The 15926-nt window shown below is 36.1% G+C and overlaps 1 protein-coding gene across 1 annotated transcript; it reads right to left on the bottom strand.

Moving 5' to 3' along the window:
- Nucleotides 1–2804: 2804 nt before the first annotated feature.
- Nucleotides 2805–5490, bottom strand: LOC135214632 (putative nuclease HARBI1). The gene is made up of 2 exons (XM_064248968.1): nucleotides 5323–5490; nucleotides 2805–3659 (listed from the first exon to the last, which is right to left on the bottom strand). Exons 1-2 carry the CDS (start codon nucleotides 5488–5490, stop codon nucleotides 2805–2807), a joined length of 1023 nt encoding a protein of 340 aa, XP_064105038.1.
- Nucleotides 5491–15926: the final 10436 nt, after the last annotated feature.

Genomic DNA, 15926 nt, shown 5'->3' with positions numbered 1-15926 from the left:
AGGAACTCATAAGTTCTGATAATGAATATGTGATTAACAAGGTTGATTGTAAATCAACTATCACGTGGCCTGGCTTGACTGTACACATTCAAGGCGCAAGAGAAAATTGGTAACTACGTAAATGCAATGTAAACGTACTGTAAGTCCTTTGTAAGTATGTTGGCATGTGGCGAGTCCATTATGCACCACCCGGGTGTATGCGGGGAACCACAGTTCTTTTGACCTGTTCAAAACCATGCATGGGTGGCTAAGCCAACTGTCACTTAGTGTGACCCAACCCGCACAGCGTGGTGCCAACCTGGGAGTGACTACACGGTTGCAGGTAATGTACCTGTGGTCCTGTGCCGGTCCAGGGTTCCTGCCTCGCACTGTGTAGGTCTCCGCGTAGTGCAGGAGCAGACACGGCAACCCTGCCGCACCAGAAGCATCCACAACGCATTGGCACTGCTGTGCCCTGGGATAAAAGGGGTAAGCAGCAGGCTTGCTGGCCAGTTGCTCACTGGACCAGCATCCCACTGCCTCTCTCCACCAGCGCCACCAGTGAGATGCTGAAGGAAGGTACCAAGGTGACAAGGAAGGAGGTTTTGAAAACTTCAGTAACCCTGCTAGCTGGTGATGCCCCTACACGAAGATGCCTTCAGCATCCCTGGTTGCTGTTAGTGCACTACCTTCTAAAGTGAACCCCTCAGGCACCGATGAGGCTGTGGTGCTCTGCCTTAAGAGGTGAGGAGCTGGCCATGGAGAGTGACACTGAGGAGGAGGACCTTGTCCTGGTGTTGGAGAGCGACCCTGGTGCCTGCGATGACGAAGACCTCGACGAGGATGATGACAACAATGAGAGGCTCCTGAATGAGCCGGCCCCAGTACACGGTGACAGGGCCAGAGGAAGAACCGCGCTGTCTCCATAAGAGGCTGGTTGGGGAGTGGTTGGAATATGAGGCAGAATTCATTATATAATAAGGGTCCTGACTGCCTACAAGGACAAGGCCAAGGTCTGGAGGGCCTTTGAGGAAAAGGGGCAGTCACTTGTTCCTACCATGAGTGGCCGGGAACTGAAGACGTGGTTTTTGTCCCTCAGAAGCTGTTTTGGGTGTCTCACTGCAAAATAGAGTGGCCAAGGGGCGAGCAGACGACTGACAGACTGGGAAAAATGGATTCTCAACAATTTCCACTTCCTCAACCCCCACATCGTCCATCAAAGGAAGCCAAAGATGTCGGGACTTCCCATGGTATGTCTTATTTTATTGTGTTTTGATGCTTAATTATTTCTGATTACAACGTTATTACATAGTTTTGAGTCATTCACAGTACATTTGTTTTAATTTTCTCGTACATATTTTACCTATATTTACAGTCTACTCAAGCTACTTGCATTGTCCCTGTTTCAGTCAATCATCCTGCTGCAACTCCAACTCCCTCTACTGATGACCAGATGTCTGCCCTTGATGAGCAAAGCCTGAAGACAAGGAAATCACAGGTTTTTGAACTTTTGGACGTGGCGATCAGTAGGCCAGAGGCACTCCATAATGCTATTGTCGCTTGACCCCAACACCCTCTACTGGCGGAAGTTCTTTGAAGAGGTGACCGGCAACTGAAGGGGCATGACGGAGCACCTTAGGTTGCCACTTATAATTAAGGTCCCCTCTTTTATACACCTGACTGTGAATGCCTCCAAGGAGGGTGTCATTGGGCCATCGAGTAGCCTGGTACTGCATACTATAGTAGAAGTACCAGCGGACAACCTGGCACCTGTGATGTCTGTTAGAAAGCCTGCAGCTACTCAAGCTTTTGTGCCGCCTCCTGCACAATCAGGCACTCAGGTCATGCAACTCACTGCGCACCAGATGCTGATGCTGCAGGCGGATTTTGCGGGGTCCATAGCGATATCTACTCTGAAGGACCTCAGCAACCTGTCAGTTGACACCACCTTCCTTAACAATTTTCTGGCAATGCCCTAATTTTAATTTTATTTTTCACGTATGTGTGGATGTCTGTATTTCTTATATTTATTGCATGCTTGTATCTTTGTTTCATGTATTATATGTGTGGATTTATATATTTCTTATATTTATATATATGTTTGTGTTATGTATTACTGTAAGACTTTAGAATAAATAAACATATATTTGCAATATCATGTGTGGCTCTCTATTCCTTCCAGTTACTAAGTATTGATGAGAATAATATATCATAGAATTGAAAAATTTCTTTTAATAGATTGACTACAACAAATATCAGTACACAAATGGACTAAGAAAATTGAACCTAAAAAGACTATCTAAATATACATTACTGAATTATAAATAAATCCACAGTACTATATGTAACATATAAGGAAATAAACAAAATACAACAGATATAAAAAAGTAAGCACGTCGAATACAATGTAACAAATATCGAAGAGAAGATTATTTAAAAAATATAGAATTACCATACCAGAAAAAATCAATGTTAAGTAATTATTATGAAGGGCTAAATAAACTGGAAAATAGGACACAAATGATATTGTAAGCCGTATATTTAATGTATGTTCTTGCATGTATTATTGTAAGCCTTAAATAAACATATTTATGCAATAACATATCTAACTCTACTTCTTCCAATTACTAAGTGTGAGAAAAATATATCATATAATGGAACACTTTCTTTTATTGAATTAACTACAATAAAATTACACAAATGTTAAGTAAATATTGTAATTCGAACTAAACGCATGACCAAATATTTAAGTAAATACAGTGAGTTAAACAATAAAGTATACAGGAAAGTAACTAAATCATATTCTCCTGCCAATGGATTGAGCCTTATGGCGATGAAAAATATTCTTTCAGTATGTTCCGTTGTTCCTTTGCATCCCTGGTTGCAGTGTTGATGATCACGGTTGGAAGGGCTGCTATTAAGCACAGGTCACTCCTCCAGCTACCAGGTATGATGGCATGTTTGGTGGGGAGCTCCTGATCTCCTTCCTGTCTGCGTGCACTTTTTCTTATTATAATATTGTGCAGAATACATGTGGCCAACACTAATGTCTTTACACAGTCGGGCTTCAGACATATTGCAGTGTGGAATACTTGGAATTTTTTTGCCAGAATCCTGAAGGTGTTCTCCACTGTCCTGCGTACCCTACTTAACCTGGAGTTGTATAATGTGTTCCTCCTTGGAAAGGCTCTTTGGGGGAAGGGTTTCTTAAGATAATTCCACAGAGGGAGGGCATCATCACCAACTAGGAAATAGTCTAAAGGAGATCCCTTTGCTTGACCTAGCAGGGCCTCAGGTTGGGAAAGATTTGCTTCCTGTTTCAACAGCATTTCACCCAGATAGGTTTGGACAAATACACCAACGTCTGACTCTGACCCAATGGCACCCACGTCTACGTACAGGAACTTGTATGAAGCATCAGCGATTGCAAGTAATATCATGTAGTAGAACTTCTTGTAGTTGAAGTAATGCATACCGCCTTGGGAAGGGTTACAGAGCCTGATGTGTTTGCCATCTTTAGCTCCAGTTACATGGGGGAAGTTCCACCATTCCTCAAACCCCCTGGCAACCTCCTGCCAAGCTGCAGGTGTTTGTGGCACCTCCAGTTCCTCATCTCTGTAGGCAGTAACAATGGCCCTGCAGGTCTCTGGTACAATGTAAGTAATGGTGTTCTGGGCTACCTGGAATGAGTATTACAGACTCTTGTATGAGTCACACATGGCAAGGAAACGAAGGGTGATAGCAACATAAAGGCCTGGCTCAATAGGTTTTCTCCAGAATGTCACTTTCTTCTGAATGTAGGTTGACTTGTTCAACAATTTCATCAAGGAGGCTCCTGTCAATCTGGGTACAATTCCTGTACAGGTCTGGGGTTTTGATTGACAACCCCATCAGATTGTCATAGTGGCCTTGCTCCATTCTTTTTTGCAGGTATGGCCACACCCACACCCTCCTTTGTCACCTCTTTTTCTTCAGTGTGTGGTTTGCAGCAAACGTGGCAATTTCCATCAATAACATGATGTGCTCATATTAGATGATGAACAGTAACATTTCTCCTCTATCTATACTTGTTATAGCTGTAAGTTCACGAATATCAACAATGTCCTCCATGTTGAATCAGCAGGATGGGAGTACGTGTTGATGCTGCAGTGTTATGTCAGTAACTATGAACACATGTGCAGCTCGGCCCTTATATAGCTGGGGTTTAATCCCCGCAATATGTGGGGACACTGTTAGGTTGACATATTCTAGTAATGCACAACGTTACACATACAGTATACATACGTCGGAGTTATGTGCTCTGCCACATACTACTTTTGGCTGTGCCGCTGCTTGTCAGGCCACTTCCAGTAGGTGACATGTCATGCTTGCGCAGTGCGTACATTTGCTGTGCACTATAAATGCTTGCTTCATGCACATCGGCCCATATCATGTATCCAGCTGATTGGGGCTATTTCATCCTCCGTATGGCCATGTTTCACATATGTGAGCATACTTGTCTTTGATACATGAATGTGTGAACTTAGCATAAGACTTGAGTACAGAGAAATAATGGTTCCCAGAGCACAGAGGAAGGAAAACCAGCACCCACAGAGGATCTTGGTGAAATATCTGGAACGAGCTGTGATTCTATAAACACAGGTGTGATACAAGTGGTTACTGATCAGGGGTGGTGATGCCAAATTGCAAACTCCTGATCTATTTATTATGACTCTTACATTATACATCACTCAAGAGCAATGGCATTACTGAATCACTCACAAAGGGAGAGGTATATTATTTATTGATGAGGAAATTTATACACAATTACCATCATGTACGCTACTTCCTAAATAAATTACATTAGCAAATGCTAATCACATTGTTATCTTAGCACAAAAGAAATAATAATTCGAACACAAAGGGGTTTGCAGCATCCCAAATAACAATTTAGTTAAAGTATAACAATAGGAGAAATTGATGCTGCAGGTTCACTATGGGGAATGACAAACATTGCACAGGAACCATGAAAAATAAAGTCAAAGTCAAAGTCATCAGTTTCAGTCCTCTCCCAAGTTATTGCTTCTTGGGTGGACATCAGCTAGGTAACCCCAACTCCCTACTGTGACATCACTCATTTTGGTAACCACGGGTAGGCAGCCTCACTTATTAGCCTCTAACTGGAGCCAAATACTAGTCCGCAAGTTTACGAAGCGAGCATGTTACCAACAGCACTACAAAACGCCTGACTGCACAATATTCACTCTAACAGTACCTTCAGTCGAAGCTGGATCCAAGTTTCTCAAGGATGCCAATGTGAAGTTTGGAGGAGTCACTACAAAGTTAAACTGTAGCGTGGCAAACTGTGAGGGCACATAGGGAAGGGGGGAGTGGGCGGATTTGTCTCAGGTGAGCATGTTGCTTCTCTGGTGGTGTGGGCAGGTCTAAGATCATCTGTCTGCTGTCGAGCCCTTTTATGACCTCTTGGCTAGTTCCAATACGTCCCACTAGATGGTCAGCATGGTGACTCATGACCCAAATACCAAGGATGTGTTTTTGAGTTTAAGATGGCAGCAAGCAGCTGCGCCAAGTGTCTCTCGGTTGATTCATGGGTGGTACCTGAAAGAGCGAGGCGGCAACAGACAGGCTCGGGAGAATATTCATAGATATCGCATGAGTTATTGGAGGCACAAGTCATATCTGCCTTTCATAATTATGTTATTGTTAACTTCAATTAGGAATGGCCAAAATATATATATATACAATTTTATAATATATATATATATTATATATATATCTATATATATATGTATATATATATATATATATATATATATATATAAATTATATATATATATATATATATATATATATATATATATATATATATATATATATATATATATATATATATTATATATATATATATATATATATATATATATATATATATAATATATATATATATATTATATATATATATATATATATATATATATATATATATATATATATATGTATATATATCATATATATATATATTATTATATATATAAAATACATATATATATGATATATATATGGATATATATATATATATATCATATATATATATATATTATATATATATATATATATATATATAATAAATATATTATATATATATATATATATATATATATATATATATATATTATATATATATATTATAATAACATATATTTATATATATATATATTATATCTATCATCTATATATATACTATATATGCTATTCTCTTATATATACTTCATATAATAATATATAATAGAATTCCCTATATTAGGTATATTCTCTGGGTAGATATATAGATCCTAATTAATATGTATTATATATATAAAAAAATTCTAATTCTATAAATATGTTTATATAATATTAATATTATATATATATCTAATGTATAGATATACATATTTATCCTATTCAATATAAATTATAATATAGTCATATCTATAATATCTATATCTCTATATAAGTATATATATCCTATATTATATTATACTCAATTATGTATTATTATAGATATTTAATATTAATATTATCTCTCTATTATATAAAGTATCTATTATTCTAAATATCATAAGACTTATATATATCATATATCCTATATATTTATTTGTATATAATAATATACATATAATATATAATATGTTATTATATCTATACTACATATAATTATATACTATTATCTATATCTATCTACTCCTCTATAATAATTATTCTATATATCTATATGTATATTATATTATACATACATATATTATATAGATTTATATCTTATCTTATCTATTATATATCCTAATATCTATATATATTATTATGTATATATTATATTATTGTATGTATAATATTTTATATAATATACTTATAATATATATTATAATAGTCTAGTTATATTATAAATATATATGTAAGTGTTTTACATTATGAAAAATTTGGAATGTTTAGTTCCCCCAATTATATATAAAAGATTGCTTGCAGGAATGTGATCAGAACTAGAGACGCTAAAGATGACGTATACAATAAGTATGTAGGCTAAGTTGACATGCCGTCATCTGTGGTCATTCATTTGTTTTGAAACAGTCCAAGCTCCCTGCTTGAGACAACTACCCCGACCTATGATTCAAACGGCCTACGTGATCTGTAGCGTGTCTCATTTGATTGTGTGTTCGTATGAAACTATGTCATTTGTATGTATGTTCATATGTTTCGAAACTACTGTCTGTTCCTTCATAACTTGAACAGAGATGGTAGACAAGGAGAACAGAGTTAGCTATCGTCATTAGAAGACCTGTACCTCTTTACCTAAGCTTTATCATGTAGAGGAATAGGATTAGCCATCATCAGTTGGAAGAAGCGATCAAGCTATCGTTATTAGATGACTTGTACAATCATATCTGATCTTCAGCATGTAAAACTTCAGAAGAATACATATAGTTTTATATTTCGTGTTTCTACAAGAACCTCCTCACCATGAGTTTAACACATCGTCGTAATAACCACAAGATAATACCGACTTCGTAAATGATCTACAAACCCCCAGACACTCCATTGAAGATGGAAGTGCAATACCAACCGACTTAGCGTAAGATTATCGCTAGTCTAACATTACCTCATAGGGCACCTTATCATACAAGGCACAAGCCCTAATATTGGTGGCCAGCGTACCAGAAGAACTCTACAACGTCTACGAAGAAAAACCAGAATAGTAAATCATGTATCATAAGAAGTCAACGACGACGGAAGCAGCAGATTCTTCAAGCAACATAGTATCGTTAGTGAGCGACTTCAGAAAACAACAAGAACTCTTTAACGACGACGAAAGCAACAGATTCTTCAACCAACTTAGTATCATCGTTTAGTGAATAACTTCAAGAAACAAAACCGACGTGTCTTTTTCCTACGACAACGCAAGCTTCGTCTCTCATTAGAATCATTCAAGAAAACATCGTTAGTGAGCGTTTCCGGCACTCCAAGAAACAAACCGAACGCGTCTGCAGCATCGGATTTCAAGGGCTCGAATCATCGAAACAACGCGCACCGGGGGAAACTGAAGCCAAACCAGGTCATCCGCTAAATAGGAGAAGGAGGACCAAGGCCGTGTGTCGTTATCGGAACACCGTGACTTCCCACAAAAGCAAGCTAAGTACAATTTTTTATTCATTTGGAGTAACTTGAGTTTGTTTCCTTGCAGGTCGAATTTCGTTATTCCTGTGGCTGAAGTTACGAGACATTCTTAATCTTACTTTTTTACAGAAATTATCTACATCATTGAGATTTCGCTACTGCGAGTTTTTATCTTTGAGTGTCTGTTTCCAGAAGTTCTACTGAAATATCATAATCATATACTATGTTAATTTTATCATTTTGGGTGATTATTAATCCCTTACGTAACAAATCATATTAAACAGTGAATATGCGTTTACGCAGTGGACGTCTGTATTTATACAGATGCATGGATAGGGTCGTTAAGCACCGTAGTGATTAGAAAACACACAAAAAACAAGTGGAACACCCGTACAAATCTATATAAATTAGAGGTAACACTATTTCGGGTCATGACAATAAATGCTCCTTTGCAAGTCCCGATCGCAGTTTTAGCCTTGAGTTTTTGAGTTATATAAAATATCGAACCTCAATGACTCAACTTAACTTTAAAAATATGGCTGGATTGCAAGGAATAACATGTCTGTAAAAAACTTTCATCAGGCTAAATGCGCTGACCAGGATCCCTCACTATTTCAAATTTTAGCAAAGAATGAAGTACAAACAGTTAATATTGAATGCAGTAGTGATAACTTGTCTTATTAGTAATCGCTCAGTTCCTAATAGTTCGTCATTCATTGCTTTATACGTAACCAGCAACATAATGCTAAAAAACACACAATCGTTGCCCGATGGTAATAAAGAGAAGGATCTTAATTATTACAAAAAAAAAAAAAAAAATAGAAGAAAACAGTAGCCCGTTCAGAATCAAACAAGCAAACTCGGTGACTGTGTCACCTAGTCAAGCGGTCAAGGTCAGTCAAAAACTGCCGAAGTGTTCAAAGCATAGCAAATTCCATACAATAAGCGACTCTAGCAGAGTGGGGAAAAGCGATGTTGGTTCATACATACCGATATCTTTTTGAATTAAAAAGGATTTTTCCTATGAAACACACGACCGTATAAAGTAATCAGAGCAGGTTTTCGTTTAATTTTAATACGTAAGTTATTATAAGTAGTGGTGGATAAAAAGCCCGACTGTACGCTGCCGTAAAAATTAGAATATCTTGTTTATTCCTTTAGTACACGTAATATCCTGTATTTACGGACTCACCGTCTGTTGTTCGAACTTCCCTAATGAGAAGTCCGGATAAGCGAGCGTTTACAGATACCTCTATAGTTATAAAAAACATTGATCTGTATCTAGTGTAATTGTAAGATTCATCTAGGGGTATACAAAATATTATCTTACATCCTGCAAAAATAAAAATAAGGCGTGTTTATCAAAGGGAAATCCTATAAACTTTCAAACATATTAAAATCCGTTTGAACAAAAAATGAGACAGTTAATCAAATAATAACTTATATAAAGGAACTATACATTTGTCTCATAAATCGTAACATTGTTCAAATGACCCAACAGAATTCTCCCACAACCGCAGTCGCACTTTGCACGCAAAATCTCGAGAAGCATGCACCCTCGAATGTCTTAGTGCGTGTAAAAAGACTTTGCTGGGAAATGAAATTTTAATCCTTCCCGAACACTCTGAAATATAACGATTTCCGCGAACAAAGCCCTAAAAGTATACATATCGTGGATACGGAAGTTATAAATATCGCATTTTTTGTTGTTGCTAATTTTAATCACGCCCAACCAGTCGTGGATGAATCTCTCTGATAATCTATCTAAAGTAATATCCGTAAAGTCATTCAAGCAGAGGTGATTCAGCAGAATTTTTTTTATCTTCTACCTGAATACCAGGAAGTTTCTCCACTAGCGAGTGATCTCTGGGAGAAAAACGGATGTCATTGAAAACAAAATACGGTCTAAGGACAAACATAAAGCTATATACGTACCTTCGCATAGACTCTCAATGAAATTTCAAAATAGAGATAAATGACGAAGTTGAAAAATGTTAGTAATAGGAGTCATTAGGAAATCAAATAAGCCCATATAATTTTTCCCTCAAACGTCATGCCATAAAAGAAAGATCGGACTTGGCGTATCTGCGTAAGATTTTCTGTCGCTTAAACAAGGAAACGACTTCCGATAGTTTCCGGGTGCGATGTACCGACGACATCTTATCTCTGTTAGGTTAGAATAAATTTTTTTCACCAACTTGGACTTACTTAAAAGCTTTTACCAGATACCATACCTAAGTGATTGTACCCTCATACTCCGTTTTCAGCACACTCAGGGGACATTATCAATTTTTTACGTATGCCTCCGGCTTACGTTGCGCCCCAATTACAATATAGTGTTTGGAGACTTTTAGGGGATAACCTACATGCCTATATGGATGATCTTGTAATCTTTTCTAATACTTAGAAGTACATTCAACATAAACTAGAGCTAGTGGGCTACAGAGACAAAGACAAATAATCTCAGAGTAAAATATCTAAATGTGAGTTTTTAAAAACCGAACATGTTTATCTAGGTTTTATGTGTCTAGTCAAGGTCTTAAAAGTAGTCCGTGGTAAGGTGTCGGCTATTCATAACTTTCCGGTACTTATTAACGTAAAAGGGGGATACAGCACTTTTGCGCTGTAGTGGGTATTACAATCGTATGTAAATATGTAACTCTTCAATCATGACAGCTCCTTTAACAGATCTTACGAAGAAGAGCGTAGATTTATTATGGTCTGAAAAGCATCAACAGGCGTTCGATATCTTAAAAGCGGAAAATGCAGCTTACCTAACTTAAAATCCCTGATTTAAATAAGGAATTTTTTTTTTATTGCAACAGACGCCTCAGACCCAAGGGGTAAGAGGGATACTACTTCAGTAATATGATAAACAGTTCTTCCCTATAGCTTTTTATTCACGTAAACTAAAGCCCTCTGAAAGTAAATATGCGTAATAGGCAAGGAAGGGCTAGGTATCTTTAACACTAGTACATTTTTAAGTTCATAATCTATGGCTATCCTGATAAAGTCTTTACTGAACATGAGTCCTTTACCGAGTTTTTCAAAGGCTTTAATCACAGTCCAAAAGGAACTCGGTGACAAATGATCATTCAGGTTATTGGAGCCAAGATAAGATATCTACCTGGGAAAGCAAATATCATAGCTGACGCATTATCCCGCAATCCCGCACCATACTGCAAAGAACCATTAATTGGACTAAAAGATATAGAAACATCCGTGCCTATTGTTAAACCAACCGTATCTAAACCAAGAAAATTCCTTAACCCAAGAGATCGCGAGCATTGAATATCTGGGTTGGAGCGCAGAACTGTTTACAAACTGAACAAAGCAAGTGTCAACAGTGATAAGTAACAAAACAATAAACACCAAACAATAAAACACTTCGAACGGAAACAAGGTCAGCAGCTAAGCAAAACAATAAACACTTCGAACGGAAACAGGGTCAGCGGCTAAGCAAACCATAAACCACTTCGAGCAGAAACCCTAAAGCAAAATATATTTAAAGTATGTGTATCAGAATAATGTAATCAAATGTAATATTATATGTATGGACCGTGACGAGGAAAACCCGAAGAACACAGCAGATGACTAACGACCAGGTAGTAATAATAATCTCTTTCATACCAATCGTCATAAACTGGTTGCATTCCGTCATCCAGGGTTCCCTACTATGTCACAGAAAGCCAAATCACTGTTTTACTGGCCTACAATGCTTACAGATATAAAAAAGCACATAACTAATTGTAACCCGTGTCATGAAAACAAGGGATACACTAAGACACCTGTCAGTTAGGGGCCTATCCTGTGCCAAATCAATCCTTGAAAGAATATACTTAGAATTATTAACAGAGTTACGAGTCTGACAGAGGGAATAAACACTTCTTAGTGTTAATAGTTCCTTGACACGTTTATATATTAATTAATAGCACTAAAAACAAAGCACCGCAATTGAGTGCGTTAGGAATATTTATGAGTGCTAAATCAGTAAATATGGAATTCAACACATAATAATCTGTGACTCGGGTGGTGTAAATCAATAATAATCTCCTTAACACGTTGTGTGAATTCCTTTCCATTAAGAAAACCAATAATATATTTTCACCCAGAGTCAATCGGTTTTGGTAGAATACCGGATAATTAAATAGGAAGTGTCAATGTCTTACGAGTTACAACTCGTGATATTGGATCCGAACTGAATTATAGCGGTTCTCGCGGTTTTAAATACCTTTATCATTTATATATCTTGTAATCTATAGAATTGAGCCGCAAGTAGCCTTATACGGTACGCCGCTAGAACACTTTTTCCACATATTCAAGCCAACCATTAATTTATCAAATATATATAAAAAAAAATATATAAATAAATAAATAAAATAAAAAAAATAAAATAAAAAATATGGATACAAGTGGAGTCCAATATAATACACTCCGTAAGAAGTCGGAAGGGTTACAAATTATAATAAAAAAGGAATCACGATAAAATCAATAAGCAAAACGTAACCATAGATAATTAAATATCCAAATATATATGCGTAAAGATTTGAACTCTAACTTAACGCTTTAGTAATGACAAATAAGCTAAAAGTTCAAACACATATCAAAACCTACTGACATATTGTCTGTCCCGGCCGGTGATTTTATTATTCGTAGTCAATGAAAAAAAAAAATAATAATAATAATAAATAAATAAATAAATAAAATAAAATAAAAGAGATTTTAAAGTCAGGAAGTCTAGAAGTGAAAATGTTTATCTATGGAATAATCCTATATGAATCTTATACAGGGCTAATAATATATATAGAATTTGTATGGAAACCTTTTTCATTAGTTTCAATAAGGAATATTTAATTTAACATAATCATGCAGTTTTTTTCCAACATGAAACTAATATATTGTTCAATTTTGGTACTGTTTTTTTTCAGACATTCTTCTCATGTGGGTCGAGTATTAAAAACAAAAAAATTTATCCTAAAGTCGTATTTGTTGCAGCAAGTAACGTAACTCTTAGCTGGCTGAGAGCAATCTCCTGCCAAGTGACGACGTCATCATTGCCGTATCAGCATTTGTTCCTTTTAACCTCAATAATCTGCTTACACAGGCTTCATCTGTGTGTCGTCTCTGCTTGCAAAACAGATTGACTGGAGAAAGGAATGCTTAGCCCGAACTTCTCATGGGCAAGGCAGACGTTAGGTACAAGTGTCTATCGGTGTGCGCAATGCAACTTTAGCTAAGGAGTTGCAATCATTTTAAAATTAATAAACAAAATAAGGAAATAGAATTTCTATAACAATCAAAATGAATTAATTTTTTCTGAACCTCATAGACATTTAGAAGTATCACGATATGGATATGGATTATTTACTTGCAACATTAGCTTATTACAATCCAGGTAAATCACATTCATGGGAAAATGTTACATTTTTCTTGAAAACCCAAAGTTCATATAGAAATTAGTTACATAGTGGGTTTTTCGTTGCATCTCCTACCTATTAATAATGTTTTAAAAGTTAACCTCAGAGGATGCGCACGAGAAAATTTAATATGAAACTTTTGTTAGGGCACATAGAATCATGATTAATCTTCTCTTTGACTCTTATGTTGCCTGGCAATCTTACAATTAGCTCCGTTTTCCACTTCTTTGTCTAGTAACTTACTACCAGTAATATCGAATTTTCTTTGAGATTCGTAATGATATCTATTTATTTTTATAATTATGGATATTTTTACAAGTCATCATAGACCTGGAAGGTTCACTCATTGTTAATGCCATGGATAAAAAAGTTGTACAGCGGACTCTTTTGAATTACCAAAATATCAGCGAATTCATGTGGGGTTAAGTCTGGTCTAAATGGCTCTCTCCCCTCCCCTGTATTTGGATGTCGTCTGAATTTACTTTGCCCTTGTGACAAGTATAATTTCACTTGCAGGCTGATTAATGGAACCTGGTTACAGTATCCTGCAGTACGAGAGTTTCACATCGCAACTTCAAAAAATCGTTCGTTGCAGCGGACGACTACAGTCAAGTAACGACCGCCTACAATGTGAAAGGAATAAGCACCATCATGGACTTCTTCGACCGACACCGTATCTCGTCGTTAATCTCGTTTTAATGCGGAATGCTCCGGCGGCTGTCGGAATCGACTTATCGAATGGGACATACTTCCGACAATTACGACCCGTAGGATATTCAACTCTACTTTGCTGGCGAAGGACTCGTGCTGGGGATGTTTTTTTTTGTTATTCATCGCGAACGTAATCGTGTAGCTTAGTATGCAGAGAATAAGTATGAGCGCAAAAATAGAACGTTGGACCCGCCCAGGCAAATTTTCCCCTTGTTTTAACCCTGTGAAAATAGGCCGTTTCATTGGGTTATAGGTGGTTGTCTGGAACTGTGTAATGGACGAAAAGTTGTTCGAACGTTAGTTAAAAGTGAAGTAGTATAATCCTCGGTCATGTATCCTATATATATAAAAAGTATCATGTATCCTATATATAAATGATCATAAATAACAGAATCGAAATATATTTTTGCGTGTACGCACTAGGAATCTATATATAAATGATCATAAATAACGGAATCGAAAATATATCTTTGGCGTGTACGCAATAGGAATCTATTTAAAGTGCACATATATTAATCATAATTTTATGAATCCATATACATATGTATAAACAAATCAGGTAGCCTATAATCAATCTGTTACCTTTTATCTTACCAATATCTGCAGTTATATGAGTTAGTATATTGATTAATGTATCAGATATATAACATTTAGCATAAAAATCAACGAATCAATCAGCATAAACATTAATAATTTTATCAATTCATATATGAAATTTTTTTATCAGTTAAAATATGATTTTTATCATGTTAATCTTCATTCTATGCAATTATCAGAGTACATTAGTATTTTCTGTAGCAATGTATCTTAATGAGATGAAGTGAAAGACTGTATCATTATATATCACGTGATCACTATTATTTACCAATATCATTGTTTTATATTTTATTACTTGAATCAGTTCATGTACCATGAATTTTAATTAATCTAATATATATATATATATATATATATATATATATTATATATATATATATATATATATATTATATATCACATAGTGTCTGTATCACACTCCTATAAGTCAAATGCAAGTCAAGTTTGAGTAATATTCAGTAGCTGGTTTTGGTAGCTGACCGAGCTAATGTAAGTGTTTACATAATAAAAATATGGAATGTTAGTCCATATATATAAAAGATTGCTTGCAGGAATGTGATCAGACTAGAGACGCTAAAGATGACGTATACAATAAGTATGTAGGCTAAGTTGACATGCCGTCATCTGTGGTCATTCATTTGTTTTGAAACAGTCCAAGCTCCCTGCTTGAGACAACTACCCCGACCTATGATTCAAACGGCCTACGTGATCTGTAGCGTGTCTCATTTGATTGTGTGTTCGTATGAAACTATGTCATTTGTATGTATGTTCATATGTTCGAACAACTGTCTGTTCCTTCATAACTTGTAACAGAGATGGTAGACAAGGAGAACAGAGTTAGCTATCGTCATTAGAAGACCTGTACCTCTTTACCTAAGCTTTATCATGTAGAGGAATAGGATTAGCCATCATCATTGGAAGAAGCGATCAAGCTATCGTTATTAGAAGACTTGTACAATCATATCTGATCTTCAGCATGTAAAAACTTCAGAAGAATACATATAGTTTTATATTTCGTGTTTTCTACAAGAACCTCCTCACCATGAGTTTAACACATCGTCGTAATAACCAACAAGA

The sequence above is a fragment of the Macrobrachium nipponense genome, chromosome 46 (assembly GCF_015104395.2).
Source record: "Macrobrachium nipponense isolate FS-2020 chromosome 46, ASM1510439v2, whole genome shotgun sequence".
Classification (NCBI taxonomy): Eukaryota; Metazoa; Arthropoda; class Malacostraca; order Decapoda; family Palaemonidae; genus Macrobrachium; species Macrobrachium nipponense.
The sequence above is the reverse complement of the archived record's forward strand: the minus strand, read 5'-3'. Positions and strand labels throughout refer to the sequence as shown.